This window comes from Oncorhynchus masou, chromosome 32, assembly GCF_036934945.1.
Source record: "Oncorhynchus masou masou isolate Uvic2021 chromosome 32, UVic_Omas_1.1, whole genome shotgun sequence".
Taxonomy (NCBI): Eukaryota; Metazoa; Chordata; class Actinopteri; order Salmoniformes; family Salmonidae; genus Oncorhynchus; species Oncorhynchus masou.
In genome coordinates this window covers 42,941,956-42,963,621 of record NC_088243.1, presented here as the reverse complement: position 1 = coordinate 42,963,621, position 21,666 = coordinate 42,941,956, and the positions used below count along the sequence as shown (strand labels likewise).

The 21,666-nt window shown below is 43.6% G+C and overlaps 1 protein-coding gene across 1 annotated transcript; it reads left to right on the top strand.

The window, feature by feature from the left end:
- Window positions 1–257: 257 nt before the first annotated feature.
- On the top strand, window positions 258–21,273 carry cldn23l (claudin 23-like). The gene is made up of 2 exons (XM_064955669.1): window positions 258–798; window positions 19,259–21,273. The coding sequence occupies exon 2, from the start codon at window positions 19,477–19,479 to the stop codon at window positions 20,131–20,133; it is 657 nt and encodes a 218-aa protein (XP_064811741.1). The 5' UTR covers window positions 258–798; window positions 19,259–19,476; the 3' UTR covers window positions 20,134–21,273.
- The last annotated feature ends 393 nt before the right edge of the window (window positions 21,274–21,666 follow it).

The following is a 21,666-nucleotide window of genomic DNA, read 5'->3' as shown; positions in this document are numbered from 1 at the left end:
AAATACTCTTCGAAATTTGACGTTTGGAGAAACATCTTATTCTGCAGTGAGACTGTGAGAGCTTGTTGTTTAATACATGTACACGTGTGTGTCTAGTCCTGTCTGCTTATTTTATATCAGACATCACAAACCCAATTCTTATTCTGTTAACAATAAGGTTAAGTATCTCTATCATCTTGAGTGTGTGTGTGTATACATGAGTGTACTGTATGCATGAGTCTGTGTCTATGTGCACGTGTGTGCCTGTCTGTCTGTTTAGCCAGTTTATTGGATGAACCCTCTTGCCTCTTCCTTATCCTTATCCTTACCCATTTGTTCCAGCATGCGAGCTGCTTCTAGTGCGGACACAACTTATATAGCAGGCAGCACACGTACCTATGTGGAGTGTTTGGGCATCCTTCACTGGGTAACATAGAGGAGACAGAGAGCGGGAGCGGGGGAGAGAAAGTGAAGAGAGAAGAATAAAAGAGAAGCAAAAGACAGCGAGAGGATTTGTGAATCCAGTAGGTACCAGAGATGAGAGAGACAGAAGGAAAGAGAGAGCGAGAGAAATAGAAGTGAGAGAGAGAGAGAGAGAGAGAGAGAGAAGCTGAATGCACACTCGGCTACATCTGAAATCTAACACAGCCATCTTCCCGTGACCCGTGATCGAGACAAGAGAAAGAGGGGAGGAGAGAGAAAGGGTAAGAGATGCATAGGGCAAGCATAGGATCCTACTAGAAGGAATAACGTAAGGAGTACAGACGGACAGAGGATGAGCAGGCAAGACATGGAGCCCGCTACTACCTCACCTGAATGGTACGTGTGTCCTTCTAATTCGGTTTGGCTTACAGTGCAATCAATATGACAGCTAATGAGGGAAAGAGTGTGTGTGGATGTAGGATGTCTGTGAATCATAGAACATTTTGTGAGAAACTAAACACGCTTAGAGAGACTATTGAGTCGTCACAATGATACGTATACAATGACGAGATTGTCAAGTCTCATGTCTAACAATGAGATTCGCTGTCCTCGGAGAGGAAGAGGCAGGAGAGACGAAGTGAATACCATGTGGGACCATTCTAGCCAATGAGAAGGAAGATAGTGTGAAAAACAGGCACAACACCATATAAAATAGTTTTTCTAAAAGTTGCCGGTATGCCACGTGTGTGTACTTATGTTAGTACATTTGTAACAACCTACACATCACAACACTTCTATTCAATCAAATAAGCCTCACATAGCAAATAAGGCATTACAGTTTCTGGGGACCAAATTCGGCATTCTCTCATGGACCTCCATACAAAAACGACTCGCTTGGTGGGCAAACATTTTTTTTTTTAATGCCACCTTCTGGAGGAGACCGATTGTGGACCGAGTTACCCTTTTCGCTTCACCTCTTCCTCTCTGGTCTTCATCTTACAATTCAAACCGGAATCGCATTTCTAATAGTTTCCCCTGATTATTATTCTGAAAGTTGCTATACCAACTTCTGTATCTTATGTCAAATGTGTCCTGCTGCTCAATGTCTTAGGCTGAATTTGCACAGACAGCATTTACACAGACAGCCCAACTCTGATCTTTTGGCAGAATATCCGAATGGGGCTGCCTGTTTAAACACAGCCTTAGAGACACAGGTGTCATCAGGGGCCGCATTTGCTCATTTGTACTTGATCATCTCTGGGTGGCCATGAAGGTGAGCATGTCAAAAGAATGAGAGGGAAAATGATAGAAATTACTTTTAAAAGTTTGGAACTTTCTATGATTCAAAATAGTAAATTACAGTGCCTTGCAAAAGTTTTCATCCTCCTTGGCATTTGTCCAATTTAGTGGCATTACAACCTATAATTTAAATGGATTTTTATTTGTATTTCATGTAATGGACATACACAAAATAGTCCAAATTGGTGAAGTGAAATGAGAAAAAATAACTAAATAAGATCTGGTGCAACCAACTACCTTCAGAAGTCATGTAATTAGTTAAATAAAGTCCACCTGTGTGTAATCTAAGTGTCACATGATCTGTCACGTGATCTCAGTATATATACACCTGTTCTGAAAGGCCCCAGAATCTGCAACACCACTAAACAAGGGGCGCCACCAAACAAGTGGCATCATGAAGATCAAGGAGCTCTCCAAACAGGTCGGGGACAAAGTTGTGGAGAAGTACAGATCAGTGTTGGGTTATAAAACAATATCTGAAACTTTGAACATCCCATCCATTATTACAAAAATGGTAAGAATATGGCACCACAACAAACCTGCCATGAGAGGGCTGCACACCAAAACTCACGGACGAGGCAAGGAGGGCATTATTCTGAGAGGCAACAAAGAGACCAAAGATAACCCTGAAGGAGCTGCAAAGCTCCACAGTGGAGATTGGAGTATCTGTCCATAGGACCACTTTAAGCTGTACACTCTACAGAGCTGGGCTTCACTGAAGAGTGACCAGAAAAAAGCCATTGCTTAAAGAAAAAAATAAGCAAACACGTTTGGTGTTCACCAAAAGGCATGTGGGAGATTCCTCAAACATATGGAAGAAGGGATTCTGGTCAGATGAGACCAAAATTGAGCTTTTTGGCCATCAAGGAAAACTCTATGTCTGGCGCAAACCCAACACCTCTCATCACTCCGAGAACCCCATCCCCACAGTGAAGCATGATGGTGGCAGCATCATGCTGTGGTGATGTTTTTCATCGGCAGGGACTGGGAAACTGGTCAGAATTGAAGGAATGATGGATGGCACTATATACAGGGAAATTCTTGAGGGAAACCTGAGGGAAACCTGTTTCAGTCTTCCAGAACTAAGATGGCATAGATGTCAGATGTCCTTTGTTCTCGTCTTTGTTCTACATCTTTTCTTCGTAAAGCTCAACTTCAAAACACTCTCCTGCAACCCGCCTCACCAATTAAAAAAAAAAGTATTATTCACCTCAAATCTGAAATCCACAATAGAAGCTAGCCAAAAGCTAGCCAGAAGCTTGCCAGTTTACTGGCTAACGTTAGTATCCAGCTAACCACGGTTGGTGGTCATCAGCTATCCTTTAGCTCGAAAAGCTATCGCAAGTTATGTACAACGCGACTCAGACCAGAACATACCAGACCTATTTTTCCCTCCATATCCCCAGATTTCTACCGCAAGCTCTGGACATTTACACCTGGATCTTGCAGCTAGCTAGCTGCTATCCGAGTGACTATTGGCTTACGTTCCTCCTGGAGCAAACATCAATGATTCCGGAGCTAGCCAGCTGAAGAGTTCCATCAGCCACTCCTGGGCAACAATCACCTATCTGGGACCCGTTTTACTGCCGATTCGGAGCCCTACAGGGCCTTCACGACTGGACTACCGATGTTATCTGCCCGAGGTAGTTATTCAACTGTCCCCTCCATCGCGACTTTACCTGAACGCCCATCTGCGGCCCGCTAATCGTTAGCTGTCTTATCGGCTGCTATCTGAATAGGTCTATCGGACAATTTTCTTTGGTCACTATATATTTTTTGCCAATTGGATTGTTCCCCTCTACCACACGGAACCCCACTAATCTACCAAAGGAAACACACGAGGTGGCTAAAAATAGACCTCCATCCTCTGCCAGCTTGCTACCGATGACCCGGCTAGCTGTCTGAATCGCCGTTACCCCAGCCAACCTCTCTACTCACTGGACCCTTATGATCACTCGGCTAAGCATGCCTCTCCTTAATGTCAATATGCCTTGTCCATTGCTGTTCTGGTTAGTGTTTATTGGCTTATTTCACTGGTGACCATCTAGCCCTGCTCATTATACCTTATCCAACCTTTCAGTTCCACCACCCACACATGCGATGACATCTCCTGGTTTCAATGATGTTTCTAGAGACAATCTCTCTCATCATCACTCAATGCCCAGGTTTACCTCCACTGTATTCACATCCTACCATACCTTTGTCTGTACATTATACCTTGAAGCTATTTTATCACCCCCAGAAACATCCTTTTACTCTTTGTTCCGGACGTCCTAGACGACCAATTCTCATAGCTTTTAGCAGTACCCTTATCCTACTCCTCCTCTGTTCCTCTGGTGATGTAGAGGTGAATCCAGGCCCTGCATTGCCTAGCTCCACTCCTATTCCCCAGGCGCTCTTTTTGATGACTTCTGTAACCGTAATAGCCTTGGGTTCATGAATGTTAACATTAGAAGCCTCCTCCCTAAGTTTGTTTTATTCACTGCTTTAGCATACTCTGCCAACCCGGATGTCCTAGCCGTGTCTGAATTCAGGCTTAGGAAGACCACCAAAAACTCTGAAATCTCCATCCCTAACTACAACATTTTCAGACAAGATAGAACGGCCAAAGGGGGCGGTGTTGCAATCTACTGCAGAGAAAGCCTGCAGAGTTCTGTCCTACTATCCAGGTCTGTACCAAAACAACTTGAACTTCTACTTTTAAAAATCCACCTCTGTAAAAACAAGTCTCTCACCGTTGCCGCCCGCTATAGACCACCCTCTTCCCCCAGCTGTGCTCTGGACACCATAGAGCTCGTGCTGCTAGGTGACCTAAACTGGAACATGCTTACCTCTGAACCATCCATACCGGATCCGGGATAATTGTCATCAGCAACGCTGAATAGCATAGCGTCACAGTCAAATAATATTACTAGAAAATATTAATATTCATGAAATCACAAGTGCAATATTGCGAAACACAGCTTAGCCTTTTGTTAATCCACCTGTCATCCCAGATTTTGAAATTATGCTTCACAGCGAAAGCAATACAAGCGTTTGTGTAAGTTTATCGATCGCTCGAACAAAACATATAAGTACACTTAGCATCAGGTAACTTGGTCACGAAAATCAGAAAAGCAATCAAATTAATCGTTTACCTTTGATAATCTTCGGATGTTTTCACTCACAAGACTCCCAGTTAGACAACAAATGTTCCTTTTGTTCCATAAAGATATTTTTTATATCCAAATACCTCCATTAGTTTGGTGCGTTATGCCCAGGAATCCACCGGAAAGAGCGGTCACGACAACGCAGACAAAATTTCCAAATTATATCCAAAATGTCCACAGAAACATGTCAGACGTTTTTTATAATCATTCCTCAGGGTGTTTTTCAAATATCTATTGGATAATATATCAGCCGGGACAGTTGGCTTTTCACTAGGACCGGGAGTAACAATGGCCACCTTTCTCTTTTGCGCACAATTCACTCTGAGAGCCCCCACCTATCCACTTACGCAATGTGGTTGTTCACGCTCATTCTTCAAAATAAAAGCCTGGAACTATGTCTGAAGACTGTTGACACCTTGAGGAAGCGATAGGAAAATGAATCTGGTTGATATGGAGCAATAGGAGGCTATGGAACATGGAGTTTTCAAAATAGAAGCCACTTCCTTGTTAGATTTTTCTCAGGGTTTTGCCTGCAATATCAGTTCTGTTATACTCACAGACAATATTTTGACAGTTTTGGAAACTTTAGAGTGTTTTCTATCCTAATCGGTCAATTATATGAATATTCTAGCATCTGGTCCTGAGAAATAGTCCGTTTACTTTGGGAACGTTATTTTTCCAAACATAAAAATAGTGCCCCCTAGCTTCAAGAGGTTTAACACCCCAGCCATCCTACAATCTAAGCTTGATACCCTTAATCTCACACAAATTATCAATGAACCTACCAGGTACCACCCCAAAGCCGTAAACACGGGCACCCTCATAGATATCATCCTAACCAACTTGCCCTCTAAATACACCTCTGCTGTCTTCAACCAAGATCTCAGCGATCACTGCCTCATTGCCTGCATCCGTAATGAGCCAGCGTTCAACCGACCTCCACTCATCACTGTCAAACACTCCCTGACACACTTCAGCGGGCAGGTCTTTCTAATCGACCTGGCCCGGGTATCCTGGAAGGATATTGACCTCATCCCGTCAGTAGAGGACGCCTGTTTTTTTTAAATGCCTTCCTCACCATCTTAAACAAGCATACCCCATTCAAGAAATTTAGAAACAGGAAGAGATATAGCCCTTGGTTCTCTCCATACCTGACTGCCCTTAACCAACATAAAAACATTCTATGGCTTTCTGCATTAGCATCGAACAGCCCCCGTGATATGCAACTTTTCAGGGAAGCAAGAAACAAATATACACAGGCAGTTAGAAAAGCCAAGGCTAGCTTTTTCAAGCAGAAATTTGCTTCCTGCAACACAAACTCAAAACAGTTCTGGGACACTGTAAAGTCCATGGAGAATAAGAACACCTCCTCCCAGCTGCCCACTGCACTGAGGATAAGAAACTCTGTCACCACCGATAAATCCACTATAATTGAGAATTTCAACAAGCATTTTTCTACGGCTGGCCATGCTTTCCACCTGGCTACCCCTACCCCGGTCAACAGCACTGCAACCCCCACAGCAACTCGCCCAAGCATTCCCCAATTATCCTTCTCCCAAATCCAGGCAGCTGATGTTCTGAAAGAGCTGCAAAATCTGGACCCCTACAAATCAGCCGGGCTAGACAATCTGGACCCTTTCTTTCTAAATAATTATCTGCCGAAATTGTTGCAACCCCTAATACTAGCCTGTTCAACCTCTCTTTTGTGTCTTCTGAGATTCCCAAAGATTGGAAAGCAGCTGCGGTCATCCCCTCTTCAAAGGGGGGACACTCTTGACCAAAACTGCTACAGACCTACAGTGGGGAGAACAAGTATTTGATACACTGCTGATTTTGCAGGTTTTCCTACTTACAAAGCATGTAGAGGTCTGTAATTTTTATCATAGGTACACTTCAACTGTGAGAGACGGAATCTAAAACAAAAATCCAGAAAATCACATTGTATGGGATGGACTGGGATGGAGACTGGGATGGAGGTTCACCTTCCAGCAGGACAATGCTTTAGCCTACTGCTAAAACAACACTTGAGTGGTTTAATCTTGAAACTCCCCATCCCGGATCCGGGATCGTGACTAAAGCCTCAGGCTCATTAGCATAACGCAACGTTAACGATTTCTGAAAATCGCAAATAAAATGAAAATAATGCGCCTACTCTCAAGCTTAGCCTTTTCTTAACAACACTGTCATCTCAGATTTTCAAAATATGCTTTTGAACCATAGCAATTGACTAATTTGTGTAAGAGTATGCTAAGCTAGCTTAGCATTTTGAGTAGCATTTAGCACGCAACATTTTCACAAAAACCAGATAACCAAATAAATAAAATCATTTACCTTTGAAGAGCTTCGGATGGTTTCAATGAGGAGACTCTCAGTTACATAGCAAATGTGCAGTTTTTCCTGAAAGCGTCTGTGTGTAGGAGAAATCGCTCCGTTTTGTACATCACATTTGGCTACCGAAACGAACCGAAAATTCAGTCACCTACAACGTCAAACTTTTTCCGAATTAACTCCATAATATCGACCGAAACATGGCAAACGTTGTTTGGAATCAATCCTCAAGGTGTTTTTTCACATATCTCTTCATTGATATATCGTTTGTGGAAGCCTGCATTCTTCTCTGAATTCTGTGGAAAAATACTTGCAGCTGACTTTTGCGCACCAATTTCGGCGCAGGACACCGGGCGGACACCTGGTAAATGTGGTCTCTTATGGTCAATCTTCCAATGATATGCCTACAAATACGTCACAATGCTGCAGACACCTTGGGGAAACGACAGAAAGGGCAGACTTACTCCTCTCGCATTCACAGCCATATAAGGAGACAATGGAAAACAGAGCCTCAAAAATCCTGCTCATTTCCTGGATGCCGTCTCATCTTGGTTTTGCCTGTAGCTCACGTTCTAGGGCACGCACCGAAAATATCTTTGCAGTTCTGGAAACGTCAGAGTGTTTTCTTTCCAAAGCTACCAACTATATGCATAGTCGAGCATCTTTTTGTGACAAAATATTGCGCTTAAAACGGGCACGTCTTTTTATCCAAAAATGATATAGCGCCCCTAGAGTTTCTGGAGGTTAAGCTCAGACCTCAATCCAATTGAGAATCTGTGGTATGACTCAAAGATTGCAGTACACCAGCGGAACCCATCCAACGTGAAGGAGCTGGAGCAGTTTTGCCTTGAAGAATGGGCAAAAATCCCAGTGGCTAGATGTGCCAAGCTTATAGAGACATACCCCAAGAGACTTGCAGCTGTAATTGATGCAAAAGGTGGCTCTACAAAGTATTGACTTTGGGGGGGGGGTGAATAGTTATGCACACTCAAGTTCTGTTTTTTGTCTTATTTCTTGTTTGTTTCACAATAAGAACTATTTTGCATCTTAAAAGTGGTGGGCATGTTGTGTAAATCAAATTATACAAACCCCTTAAAAAATCTATTTATTTTAATTCCAGGTTGTAAGGCAACAAAATAGGAAAAATACTTTCGCAAGCCATTGTAATAACATTTCTGGTGAATATGTCACAGTTTCCAATACCTGCCAGAGTGAAAGTGTAAAGTTGGTTAAAGTAACTGTCCCAAGAAATCTAATTTTAAAAGCTCATTCTGTTAACTCATACCCAAATAAAGTTGCTGACTCGTCCTTACCTTGCAGAAGAAACACTGTTACAAAAAATGCTTGAAATCTGCTTGCAACATGACATCATGTTCTTTGTTTAGAAGCAGTTAGCTAGAATGGTGGCAAACTTAGCTATACCGAACACAAATATCAATGCAACATGTAAAGTGTTGGTGCCATGTTCAATGAGCAGAACAAAAATAAATAAATGTTTTTTTTCTTATGCACTAAAAGCTTATTTCTCCCAAATGTTGAGCACAAATTTGTTTACATCCCTGTTAGTTAGCATTTCTCCACGTTTAACCACACCAGCCCAGAACCTCTACATCCAGCATCTTCACATGGCTAAGACCAGCCACGTGGACAGCTGATGAAAGTGTGGGTTTGCACAATCGAAGAATTTCTGCACAAACTGTCAGAAACTGTCTCAGGGAAGCTTATCTGCCTGCTCGTTGTCCTCACCAGGGTCGTGGCCTGACTGCAGTTCAGCGACGTAACCGACTTCAGCGGGCAAATGCTCACCTTTGATGGCCACTGGCACGCTGGAAACGTGTGCTCTTCACGAATGAATCCCGGTTTCAACTGTATCGGGCAGATGGCAGAAGTATTGGCGTGGTGTCGGCGAGCGGTATGCTCGTGTCAACGTTGTGAACAGAGTACCCCATGGTGGCAGTGGGGTTATGACATGGGCAGGCATAAGCTACGGCCAATGAACAAAACTGCATTTTATCAATGGCAATTTGAATGCACAGAGATACTGTGATGAGATCCTGAGGCCCATTGTTGTGCCATTCATATCATGTTTCAGCATGATAATGCAAGGCCCCATGTTGCAAGGATCTGTACACAATTCCTGGAAGCTGATAATGTCCCAGTTCTTCCATGGCCTGAATACCAGACATGTCACCCATTGGGCACGTTTGGGATGCTCTGGATCAATGTGTACAACAATGTGTTCCAGTTCCCACCAATATCCAGCAACTTCGCACAGCCATTGAAGAGGAGTGGTACAACATTCCACAGGCCACAATCAACAGTCTGATGAAGCACATGCGAAGGAAATGTGTCATTCTGCATGAGGCAGATACTGACAGGTATTCTGATCCACGCCCCTACCTTTTTTTAGGTATCTGTGACCAACAGATGCATATCTGTATTCCCACTCATGTGATGTCTATATATTAGGGCCTAATGAATTTATTTAAATTGACTGATTTCCTTACATGACTCACTAAAATCGTTTTAATTGTCGCATGTTGAGTTTATATTTTTGTTCAGTGTAGCTGGCTAGCCAACAAGAAAGCAAGTCAAGGCAAATCCTCCACACAGCCATCTCGCCATTCCCTTCTATTTCAAATCCTGTGGTTTGTAGCAAAAATGTGGATGTCAAGATGAAACCTATTTACCTGTTGTTGACTGCCAAAATAAAATAAACACTTGAGTAAGTGAGTAAGTGAGGGATACAAAGTATATTGACCTGCGCTACACAGGTGTGGTTCCTGAGTTAATTTAGAAATTCAAACAAACCATTATGCTTAGGGTCATGTATAATCATGCCCAGTTGCCCATTATTTTGGATGGCATGGCTAGAATAAGAGATCTCAGTGACTTTTAAAGAGGGATCTCAAAGGAGCATAGGGGATTTAAAAGGTGTGTCACTCACCAGATCTCAATCCAATTGAATACTGAGACAGTGTTTTCCACCACCATCAACAAAACACCCATAGATTTCCAGACACTTGTAGAATTTATGCCAAGGCGCATTGAAGCTGTTCTGGAAAATCAACTTAATTAATATTGTAATTCATTTTAAAGACCCAGTGCAGTCAAAATTCAGTTTTCCTGTGTTTTGTATCATATTGTACAAAAGCTGATGATACGAACACTGTAAACGTGTTTTTTAAGAGTGATATTTCCTGATAGTTGCTCGTTGCTCAAAATACAATCTACGCAAGACATTCTAATCGGCAGGTTTGCATGGGCAAGAATTTCGGTTTTTGTGAGATTATCATGCGGTAAATAGACCACTAACAAAGAGATTTCCAACTCTCTCTGCCAATAACAGCTAGTTTCACATTTCCCCCTCCCCATCACTCCCAAACAGTCCTAGCAAAATTCTTGATACATTTCAGCAAAAACATTTTTTTTTTATTGCAAATATATTATTCCATTGTTACCCAGAAATGATTTGATGTTGATATAAAAACCGCTGCATTGGGCCTTTAAGTCATATTTCACAGATATCTGGAACACTGGACAGCCACTTTAATTGGTCAACAGCGGTCATACTGTATGTGCTGAATTTGTGGTATATCATCCATTATTCAGTGATAATGCCAGGATCAAAAAATAAACGCCAACGATAAAGCCAGATGCTGATAGTGAAAATGTCACTGCCCAAGTGCCCATGTTCACTCAGGCCTAGATTCTATCAGATCCGAGCTAGCCGACACCCACGTAGGGGTTGTTTTGTCCATGTCTGTGTTGGACCTAGATTTAGAGCTGTCAAATCCACAAGCTCCTTACGCTAGTTTACCGCGGACACGGCTATTGGATGCAACAAAACCACCGACTTTATAATCCGACAAATCTCATGCAGCCTCATTTGAATCTCATGCAGCCTCATTAGAATCTCATGCAGCCTCATTAGAATCTCATGCAGCCTCATTCGAATATCATGCAGCCTCATTAGAATCTCATGCAGCCTCATTAGAATCTCATGCAGCCTCATTAGAATCTCATGCAGCCTCATTAGAATCTCATGCAGCTGCGCTACAAGTTCAAACACTTACATGTGCGATGCTCTATTGTTTAAGACAGATAAGACTGATAGGCTATAAATCCCCCATCAACTAAACATGAAAACATGCGTTAGCCTACACTTCCGGCGCCGACAGAGATGGCCGCCTTGCTTCGCGTTCCTAGGAAACTATGCAGTTTTTTTTTTTTTACGTGTTATTTCAAACATTAGTATCTTAGGTTTCATTACATATATTCAGTAGTTCTTCTCGACTGTAAGAGCAGCGTCAACTCACCATCAGTACGACCAAGAATATGACTATCGCGAAGCGGATCCGGTGTTCTGCCTTTCACCCAGGACAACGGAATGGATCCCAGCCGGCGACCCAAAACAACGACTTCGTAAAAGAGGGAAACGAGGCGGTCTTCTGGTCAGACTCCGGAGACGGGCACATTGTGCACCACTCCCTAGCATTCTTCTCGCCAATGTCCAGTCTCTTGACAACAAGGTTGATGAAATCCGAGCAAGGGTAGCATTCCAGGGACATCAGAGACTGTAACGTTCTTTGCTTCACGGAAACATGGCTCACTGGAGAGATGCTATCGGAGTCGGTGCAGCCAGCTGGTTTCTCCACGCATCGCACCGACAGAAACAATGGCTAACGAGACGTGGTGTGATCACAGAAACATACAGGAACTCAAATCCTTCTGTTCACCTGATTTAGAATTCCTCACAATCAAATGTCGACCGCATTATCTACCAAGAGAATTCTCTTTGATTATAATCACAGCCGTATATATTCCCCCCCAAGCAGACACATCGATGGCTCTGAATGAACTTTATTTGACTCTTTGCAAACTGGAATCCATACATCCTGAGGCTGCATTCATCGTAGCTGGGGATTTTAACAAAGCTCATCTGAAAACAAGACTCCCTAAATTGTATCAGCATATCGATTGCGCAATCAGGGCCTGCAAAACCTTGGATCATTGTTATTCTAACTTCCGCGACACATATAAGGCCCTGCCCCGCCCTCCTTTCGGAAAAGCTGACCACGACTCCATTTTGTTGATCCCTGCCTACAGACAGAAACTAAAACAAGAAGCTCCCATGCTGAGGTCTGTCCAACGCTGGTCCGACCAATCTGATTCCACACTCCAAGACTGCTTCCATCACGTGGACTGGGATATGTTTCGTATTGCGTCAGACAACAACATTGACGAATACGCTGATTCGGTGTGCGAGTTCACTAGAACATGCGTTGAAGATGTCGTTCCCATAGCAACGATTAAAACATTCCCAAACCAGAAACCGTGGATTGATGGCAGCATTCGCGTGAAACTGAAAGCGCAAACCACTGCTTTTAATCAGGGCAAGGTGACTGGAAACATGACCGAATACAAACAGTGCAGCTATTCCCTCCGCAAGACAATCAAACAAGCTAAGCGTCAGTATAGAGACAAAGTAGAATCTCAATTCAACGGCTCAGACACAAGAGGTATGTGGCAGGGTCTACAGTCAATCACGGATTACAAAAAGAAAACCAGCCCAGCCACGGACCAGGATGTCTTCCTCCCAGGCAGACTAAATAACTTTTTGCCCGCTTTGAGGACAATACAGTGCCACTGACACGGCCTGCAATGAAAACATGCGGACTCTCCTTCACTGCAGCCGAGGTGAGTAAAACATTTAAACGTGTTAACCCTTGCAAGGCTGCAGGCCCAGACGGCATCCCCAGCCGCGCCCTCAGAGCATGCGCAGACCAGCTGGCTGGTGTGTTTACGGACATATTCAATCAATCCCTATCTCAGTCTGCTGTTCCCACATGCTTCAAGAGGTCCACCATTGTTCCTGTTCCCAAGAAAGCTAAGGTAACTGAGCTAAACGACTACCGCCCTGTACCCTTTGCTTACCGCCCAAATAGGTCCACAGACGATGCAATCTCAACCACACTGCACACTGCCCTAAACCCATCTGGACAAGAGGAATACCTATGTGAGAATGCATTTCATCGACTACAGCTCGGCATTTAACACCATAGTGCCCTCCAAGCTCGTCATCAAGCTCGAGACCCTGGGTCTCGACCCCGCCCTGTGCAACTGGGTACTGGACTTCCTGACGGGCCGCCCCCAGGTGGTGAGAATAACCTCACACTCAACGTCAACAAAACTAAGGAGATGATTGTGGACTTCAGGAAACAGCAGAGGGAACACCCCCCTATCCACATCGACGGAACAGTAGTGGAGAGGGTAGTAAGTTTTAAGTTCCTCGGCGCCTCTTCAACCTCAGGAGCCTGAAGAAATTTGGCTTGTCACCAAAAGCACTCACAAACTTCTACAGATGCACAATCGAGAGCATCCTGGCGGGCTGTATCACCGCCTGGTACGGCAACTGCTCCGCCCACAACCGTAAGGTCTCCAGAGGGTAGTGAGGTCTGCACAACGCATCACCGGGGGCAAACTACATGCCCTCCAGTACACCTACACCACCCAATGTTACAGGAAGGCCATAAAGACCATCAAGGACAACAACCACCCGAGCCATTGCCTGTTCACCCCGCTATCATCCAGAAGGCGAGGTCAGTACAGGTGCATCAAAGCTGGGACCGAGAGACTAAAAAACAGCTTCTATCTCAAGGCCATCAGACTGTTAAACAGCAACCACTAACATTGAGTGGCTGCTGCCAACACACTGACTCAACTCCAGCCACTTTAATAATGGGAATTGATGGGAAATGATGTAAAATATATCACTAGCCACTTTAAACAATGCTACCTAATATAATGTTTACATACCCTACATTATTCATCTCATATGTATACGTATATACTGTACTCTATATCATCTCCTGCATCTTTATGTAATACATGTATCACTAGCCACTTTAACTATGCCACTTTGTTTACATGCTCATCTGTATATACTGTACTCGATACCATCTACTGTATCTTGCCTATGCTGCTCTGTACCAACACTCATTCATATATCTTTATGTACATATTCTTTATCCCCTGACACTTGTGTGTATAAGACAGTAGTTTTGGAATTGTTTGTTAGATTACTTGTTGGTTATTACTGCATTGTCAGAACTAGAAGCACAAGCATTTCGCTACACTCACATTAACATCTGCTAACCATGTGTATGTGACAAATAAAATTGGATTTGATTTGATTCTATCGCCATTTCAAACTTCTAACTTGGTAGGAATAATAAGGGAGTGTCTTGACACGAGAGCAGCCGCTCATACCACAGTTACACCTCCAACCCCATCAAAACATCCACTATGCGGACGAATGCCAATGCAAGTTAACGCTCAATCTGATGGAATGGAAGCCAGTCACAGGCAGGGCTCTAAATTAATATTTTTCATTGGTATCAATGGTGCTCTGCATTTAAAGTTTGGAGCACTCATAAGAGTTATGAACACTACAAAATATTTAAGTGCCTTTGAATGGGGTATGGTAGTATGTGCCTGTCCAGAACTGCAATTCTGCTGGGGTTTTCCACACTCAACATTTTCCCATGTGTATCAAGAATGGTCCACCACCCAAGGACATCCAGCCAACTTGACACAACTGTGGGACGCATTAGAGTCAACATGGGCCAGCATCCCTGTGGAACGCTTTCGACACCTCATAGAGTCCATGCCGACAAATTTAGTCTTGTCTGAGGGCAACAGGGAGTGTAACGCAATATTAGTAATGTTTTGTACACTCAGTGTAGAGCAACACACTTCGGTCAAAAGTTGGAATCTGTAACAGAGATGCTGGGAAACGAGAAGCAGGTGCGTAATAATACAAGAAACATGTTACGATACAAAACAAGAGCAGCGTCTGGACATGACACACAACCAATACTCCCTGGGGAATGGAACTAAGTGAGTGACAGATAATCAGTGAAATGGTGGAGTCCAGGTGTGTCTCATGAGGTGCCGGTGCGCGTAACGATGGTGCCAGGTGTGCGTAATGAAGGTTGTCAGAGCCAATGATTAGTAAACTGTCGAAGGGGGTAAACTGCCCCCCCCTCCCCACTCTGGCCAGGGGGACGGCCTCGAGGGCAAGGAGCGGGCGGCGAAGATCACGGATGATGTTGGCATCCAGAATGTCCTCCATCGGAACCCAACACCGCTCCTCTGGACTGTGCCCCTTCCAGTCCACCAGGTACTGGAGCCGACCCCCACTACCTGGGGAATGGAACTAAGGGAGTGACAGATATAGGGGAGGTAATCAGTGAAATGGTGGAGTCCAGGTGTGTCTCATGATGAGGCGCAGGTGCGCATAATGATGGTGCTCGGTGTGCGTAATGAACGTTGTCAGGGCCAGTGATTAGTAAACCGGCAACGTCGAACGCCAGAGGGGGAGCGGGAGTAGACGTGACAGAATCATAAAAATATAAGTATTATTGCCATGGTTATTGGCTATATTGGCATGTTATTTGTTATTTGGCATGACAACTAATGAAAAAGCCAGGTTGCAGTAATGACAGGGTAGGAACCAAAGTGTTGGTCAATGGTTCCCAGGGAACCCTAATCACATTTGAATAGGTGAATAGGTGTTACAAAGATTTTAACATAGGCTATTTGATTCAGAAAATGCCGTTGCACAAATAGCATTTAGCTAGCCAGCCATAATAGCGATTAGCATTATGTTTGGATCATGTCACACTTTGCAAAGAGAAATATACAGAAACTAATAGCAGCCTATAATAGAGATATAATAGAGCCTATAATAGAGATTTATTTTTGCAAGCAAAGTGGAAAGCAACATCATTCTTGTTTTGTAAGAATCTGTTGGGCATGAGTTGACAGCATGCTGAGAGAATAAACAGCATGGAGGAACTGTGTGCAGTCGTCACTAGTTACCACAGCCACAAAGTCATAAACTGTGCCTATTTCTACAATTTCTCATCTTAAAATGCAATTTTGAACCTAAAATTAACCCTAACCTTAACCACAATGCTAACCTTATGCCCAACCCTAACCTTAAATTAACACCAAAAAGGGAATTTTTGTTTTCATTATTTTTTTTTACGATACAGCCAATTTGGACTTTTGGCTGTGTTAACTAGTGATAACCCGAGGAGAGAGGCGTATGCAATTGAGTAACAATTTTTTAATTAACAATTATTATATAATCTCCCCAGAGCATCAATGTACTCGCATCCACCCTGCATCCAAACCCACAGATCAACAATCTGCCTGGGAGGCTGCAGACAAACTCCCATTGCAATCTCCCCATGTTGTCTGTAATTAGTCTGATCCGCATATAGACACACACAGCAGCGTTAGGGGAAATAGAAATACACAACAAGGTTATTTCAAAGTAGCAGGAGTGAAAAATGTTACAAACACACACATGCGTGAATGCACACACACGTGCACATACGCAATCACAAATTCATAAACACACACCCTACCAGTGGGAAGGGGCTCAGTAGGACTCCTTCAATAAATAAATCACCAGAAACAGTGAAGAATCAAAGTGATACAGACTGAGCAACTGTTTCTAGAGCTCTATGCTGCAGCCTAGCAGCATCTGTATCTGCTGTATGGCCGTCATAGAAAAATAATTACCAGTCCAACCATTATGGCATAATTGGCTTGAATGGGAATGTCCCTTCTAGTAATTCTATTTCTATGATGGCAGCCACTAAGATGCTAATATGATGTTGTCACACACAACGCAATTAATTGATGCCTTGTAGCACTTCACACAATGTATCAAATGCTTAATGCATGCGTGGTAATTGCTATTATGTGGCAAATCATGAAGAGAATACTTTTAGATTGCTATTAACTAAAAGGGTAATTATCTTGGGGTGGATAAAACACTGTCACAAAACTGGGATCAAACAACTGGGTTGTGGTATCAGGCACCAAGTTGAGAAAAAAAATCTGAAAATAGGGAGGGACTACATGGACTTGACTAATAAGAAATGCTCATTTTTATTTTCAATTTCAAAACACTTCAATATGGTGTGCCCGACTGAACATGGCCTTGATGTCTTTGATTGGAACATCCCTTTATAAGTACACGTTTGTCATGCAGCCCTCTGATGGTGACGGATGTTGTTTGTACCCGGGGGATGTTTGTTCCTGGATTTTCCGTGTGTGTGCCTAGGTGTGCCCCCTGAGTATTCTTGTCACTGATCAACTCATTCAGCATTCAGACAGTAGAACAACCCAATTACATCCTAGCCTCAATATAACCAAGGTCACTACTCACTGTTCCTAACTATCCCTACCATAAAGTAACACACACACGCACACGCACACACACACACACACACACACGCACACGCACACGCACACGCACAAAGTCGGAAGTTTACATACACCTTAGCCAAATACATTTAAACTCAGTTTTTCACAATTCCTGGGATTTAATCCTAGTAAAAAATCCCTGTCTTAGGTCAGTTAGGATCACCACTTTATTTTAAGAATGTGAAATGTCAGAATAAGAGTAGAGAGAATTATTTATTTCAGCTTTTATTTCCTTCATCACATTCCCAGTGGGTCAGAAGTTTACATACACTCAGTTAGCATTTGGTAGCATTGCCTTAAAATTGTTTAACTTGGGTCAAAGCTTTCCACAAGCTTCCCACAATAAATTGTGTGAATTTTGGCCCATTCCCCCTGACTGAGCTGGTGTAACTGAGTCAGGTTTGTAGGCCTCCTTGCTCACACACGCTTTTTCAGTTCTGCCCACAAATTTTCTGTAGGATTGAGGTCATAGCTTTGTGATGGCCACTCCAATACCTTGACATTGTTGTCCTTAAGCCATTTTGCCACAACTTTGGAAGTATGCTTGGGGTCATTGTCCATTTTTATGGCGGTTTTGGAGTAGTGGCTTCTTCCCTGCTGAGCAGCCTTTCAGGTTATGTCGCTATAGGACTTGTTTTACTGTGAATATAGATACTTTTGTACCTGTTTCCTCCAGCTTCTTCACAATGTCCTTCTGGGATTGATTAGCACTTTTCGCACCAAAGTACATGCATCTCTAGGAGACAGAACGCATCTCCTTCCTGAGTGTATGACGGCTGCTTGATCCTATGGTGTTTATACATGCGTACTATTGTTTGTACAGATGAACGTGGTACCTCCAAACGTTTGAAAATTGCTCCCAAGGATGAACCAGATTTGTGGAGGTCTACACTTTTTTTCTGAGGTCTTGGCTGATTTCTTTTGATTTTCCCATGATGTAAAGCAAAGAGGCACTGAGTTTGAAGCTAGGCCTTGAAATACATTCACAGATACACCTCCAATTGACTCAAATGATGTAAATTAGCCAAACAGAAGCTTCTAAAGCCATGACACATCGTTTTCTGGAATTTTCCAAGCTGTTTAATTAAGGCACAGTCAACTAAGTATATGTAAACTTCTGACCCACTGGAATTGTGATCCAGTGAATTATAAGTGAAATCATCTGTCTGTAAACCATTGTTGGAAAAATTACTTGTGTCATGCACAAAGTAGATGTCCTAACTGACTTTCCAAAACTATAGTTTGTTAACAAGAAATTTGTGGAGTGGTTGAAAAACCGAGTTTTAATGACTCCCACCTAAGTGTATGTAAACTTCCGACTTCAACTGTATGAATATTCATGCACTCACACACACTCATTGACTAATGTAGCTTTCAATCCGACGTTTCCAAGTGTAATAAAGCGGCTGTGAGACTGGCCAGGTTAGTGTATCTTAGCAACAGAAAGGCATCTAGATTCTCCTAGCCTCCAGCAGACCACTGAAGCCATATTCTCTCTCACTCTCTCTCTCTCGCTTTATTGGCATGACGTAACAATGTACATATTCTCTCTCAGCCCAGTGAGGAGTGAAGGATGCTTAGAAGACCACAGCAAGGTGAAGGGAACCATTTAGATCTGTCACGTAAACAGTTACACCAGATATAAGACCGTTAGAGATGGGGATGAAATCCAGCACATTCCAAATCAGGTCAATTGGAGTTTGTGGTCAGAGGACAGTCAGTCATATTTGCGTCAGTGCAAGGTTTTGTACTGGGTGAGGTAATGTCTTATGTCTCCTCTTTCCTCCTTGTAGATTGACGGTGTCCTACCTCAAGGTGTGACTGACGTCTACTGTCTGTGACTCAACTGGCCACGATCTCAGATCTACCATCCATCCTTTGTCTCTGAACAAGGTCAACCTACACCACAGATCGACCTTCATAACCACTATCACTTAGAGTCGAACATTATCCAGAAGCCCATCCAGAACTCCATTACCCAGAAATTCCTCCGAAATTACCCAGCAGCAGCATGCAAACCCCGGCCTCCATGGTGATGGGCATCGTGTTTGCCCCTCTGGGCCTTGTGCTGGTCTTCATGGCAGCCATCACACCCCAGTGGAGGGAGGGGCAGACCCAGCTAGTGGGTGTGGCCGGGGCTGAGCCCCGCCTCCTCCTGCGCACCGATGGCCTATGGGAAAGCTGCCTACAGGTGGCCCACTCGGAATTGAAGCAGTGCTGGCCAGTAGAAGGCGCATACCAGAGCGACCCACAGTTGAGGCTGGCGCAAGGCCTTGTGCTTAGCTCCTTGTTCCTGTGTGGTGCCGGCATTGTGCTGGCCAGTGTGGGGGTGAGGTGCTGGACCGACCTGCCTCTGAGAAGCGTGGTGGCGGCGGGAGGCCTGCTAGTGGCGCTGTCAGGCCTGCTGAGTCTAACCGCCCTGGGGGTGTACACACACAACCTTGGAATACTGGGGATGGAGCAGACACCCCCCCACAGACCTCATCATAGGCTGCCACAGCTCACTCTCCACCCGGCCGGGTCGCTCTACTTCGGCTGGGTGGGGGGATGTGTACAGGTGGTGGGGGGGGTGGCGCTGCTGCTCAGCTTCAAGATTCGGCCCAGATGTCCCTCCTGCTCACAGCTGAAGAACAAGCAGGACACAGAGGTGTACGACGTCAGCTGTTAGTGGAGACTGTGGGGGAGTTACTGTGAGTGAAGATGATGAATTGGATTTACCCTTATTAACACTACAAAGCCAAGCAAAAGCCGAACCAAGCTGTACTGCAATTGCTTGGTATGTTTCCACCATAGATGCTAGAACAATGCTGGAAAGGGCATTGTGAAAAGAACATATCTAAGCCAACACAGTAAGGTTCAGGTCGACACCAGGGGCAGACTGGGACCAGAAATTGGCACTAGCATTTCTAAAACACTGGCCATTGTTTTTCCTCGAGGCCCCCAAACCGGACAATTTTTTTCCTTGAAGCCCTCATTATTAGCTAAATAATGATCAATTTGTGCAAAACCCCAAGCTAGAAAGGGATACTGGTCTAAAAATGTACCCGAAACGCCAGCTGGCCATTCTGCCCCTGGTTAACACAACAGTGTGAAAAGGGTGTTTGTGGATGGTTTGGGTTCAGTGGTGGGAGTCTTTTGTTCATTTGGCACAGAGGGTGTATGAAGGATGATGAACTTTAACTTTTGTAAAGGAAGCTGTATGGCACTGTGGTGTTTAACTTGGAGATGATAACCTTAAAAAAAAGTATTCATGTTGCCTTTAACTGCAAAAAAAAGTATAGAACTGTCACAAAGCACTGTTTTGATGTCAGCCTTGTAGGTAGTTGTAGTAGCCTACTACCCATGCCTTTGCCAACTCTTTGCCCTTTGTCTAATACTTTCTCTTGCTTTCCTGATTTTCATTAAGTCATGGTTTCTGTCGGACACAATATTTGAACACACAGCAGACCCTACTACTTCTGTATCAAACTAAATGTATATGATTTAGGGATAATCTTAGATCTAAGGGCATATTTAGGACTTAAGCTTTAGAGGCAGTGTTAGTTGTTGACCATTTTTGACAATACCTCAAAGAATGAAATCACGGATTGTATAGAATTTTAAGTCAGACATACATTACAGATGCCAAATCCTATTGATGACTGTGAAGATTTTATCAAGATGTTTATACTGTTTGTAGTGTAGAGATAATATACGGGGAAAACATATTATTTCTATGTCATTTGGAACTGTATAGTAGTTGTCAGTATGTAATGTATTGTTACTATGATTCTACTGAGAATAAACAGGTTTGTTAACTGTGCAACAAACACTATCATCGGAGTTTGTAATGATTATTTAGTAAAACTGTAATATTCACAACTCACACTGTCAACACGTTAGCACTGCCATGGTTGAAAAGCCAACAATAACCGTGTCTGTGTGAAGACGGAACTGGCGAGCGAGCGAGCACGCACGCCCGTGCACACACACACACACACACACACACACCTTCCATTCATTCAGAAGCTGGCAGAGGTAGAAGAGAATATATAACAGAATACAATGCACATCATCTCGGAAGGTCGGAACTAAAATCTTGCGTAATTGCATCAGGTGCTCGATTAAGTTCTGGGGGCAGACTGCAGACTTGTTAGAACATTTAAGTGGAAGCAGGGCGGTAGCTCCACCCCCTCTCTTTGCACCTCCCCTTCTGAAATTC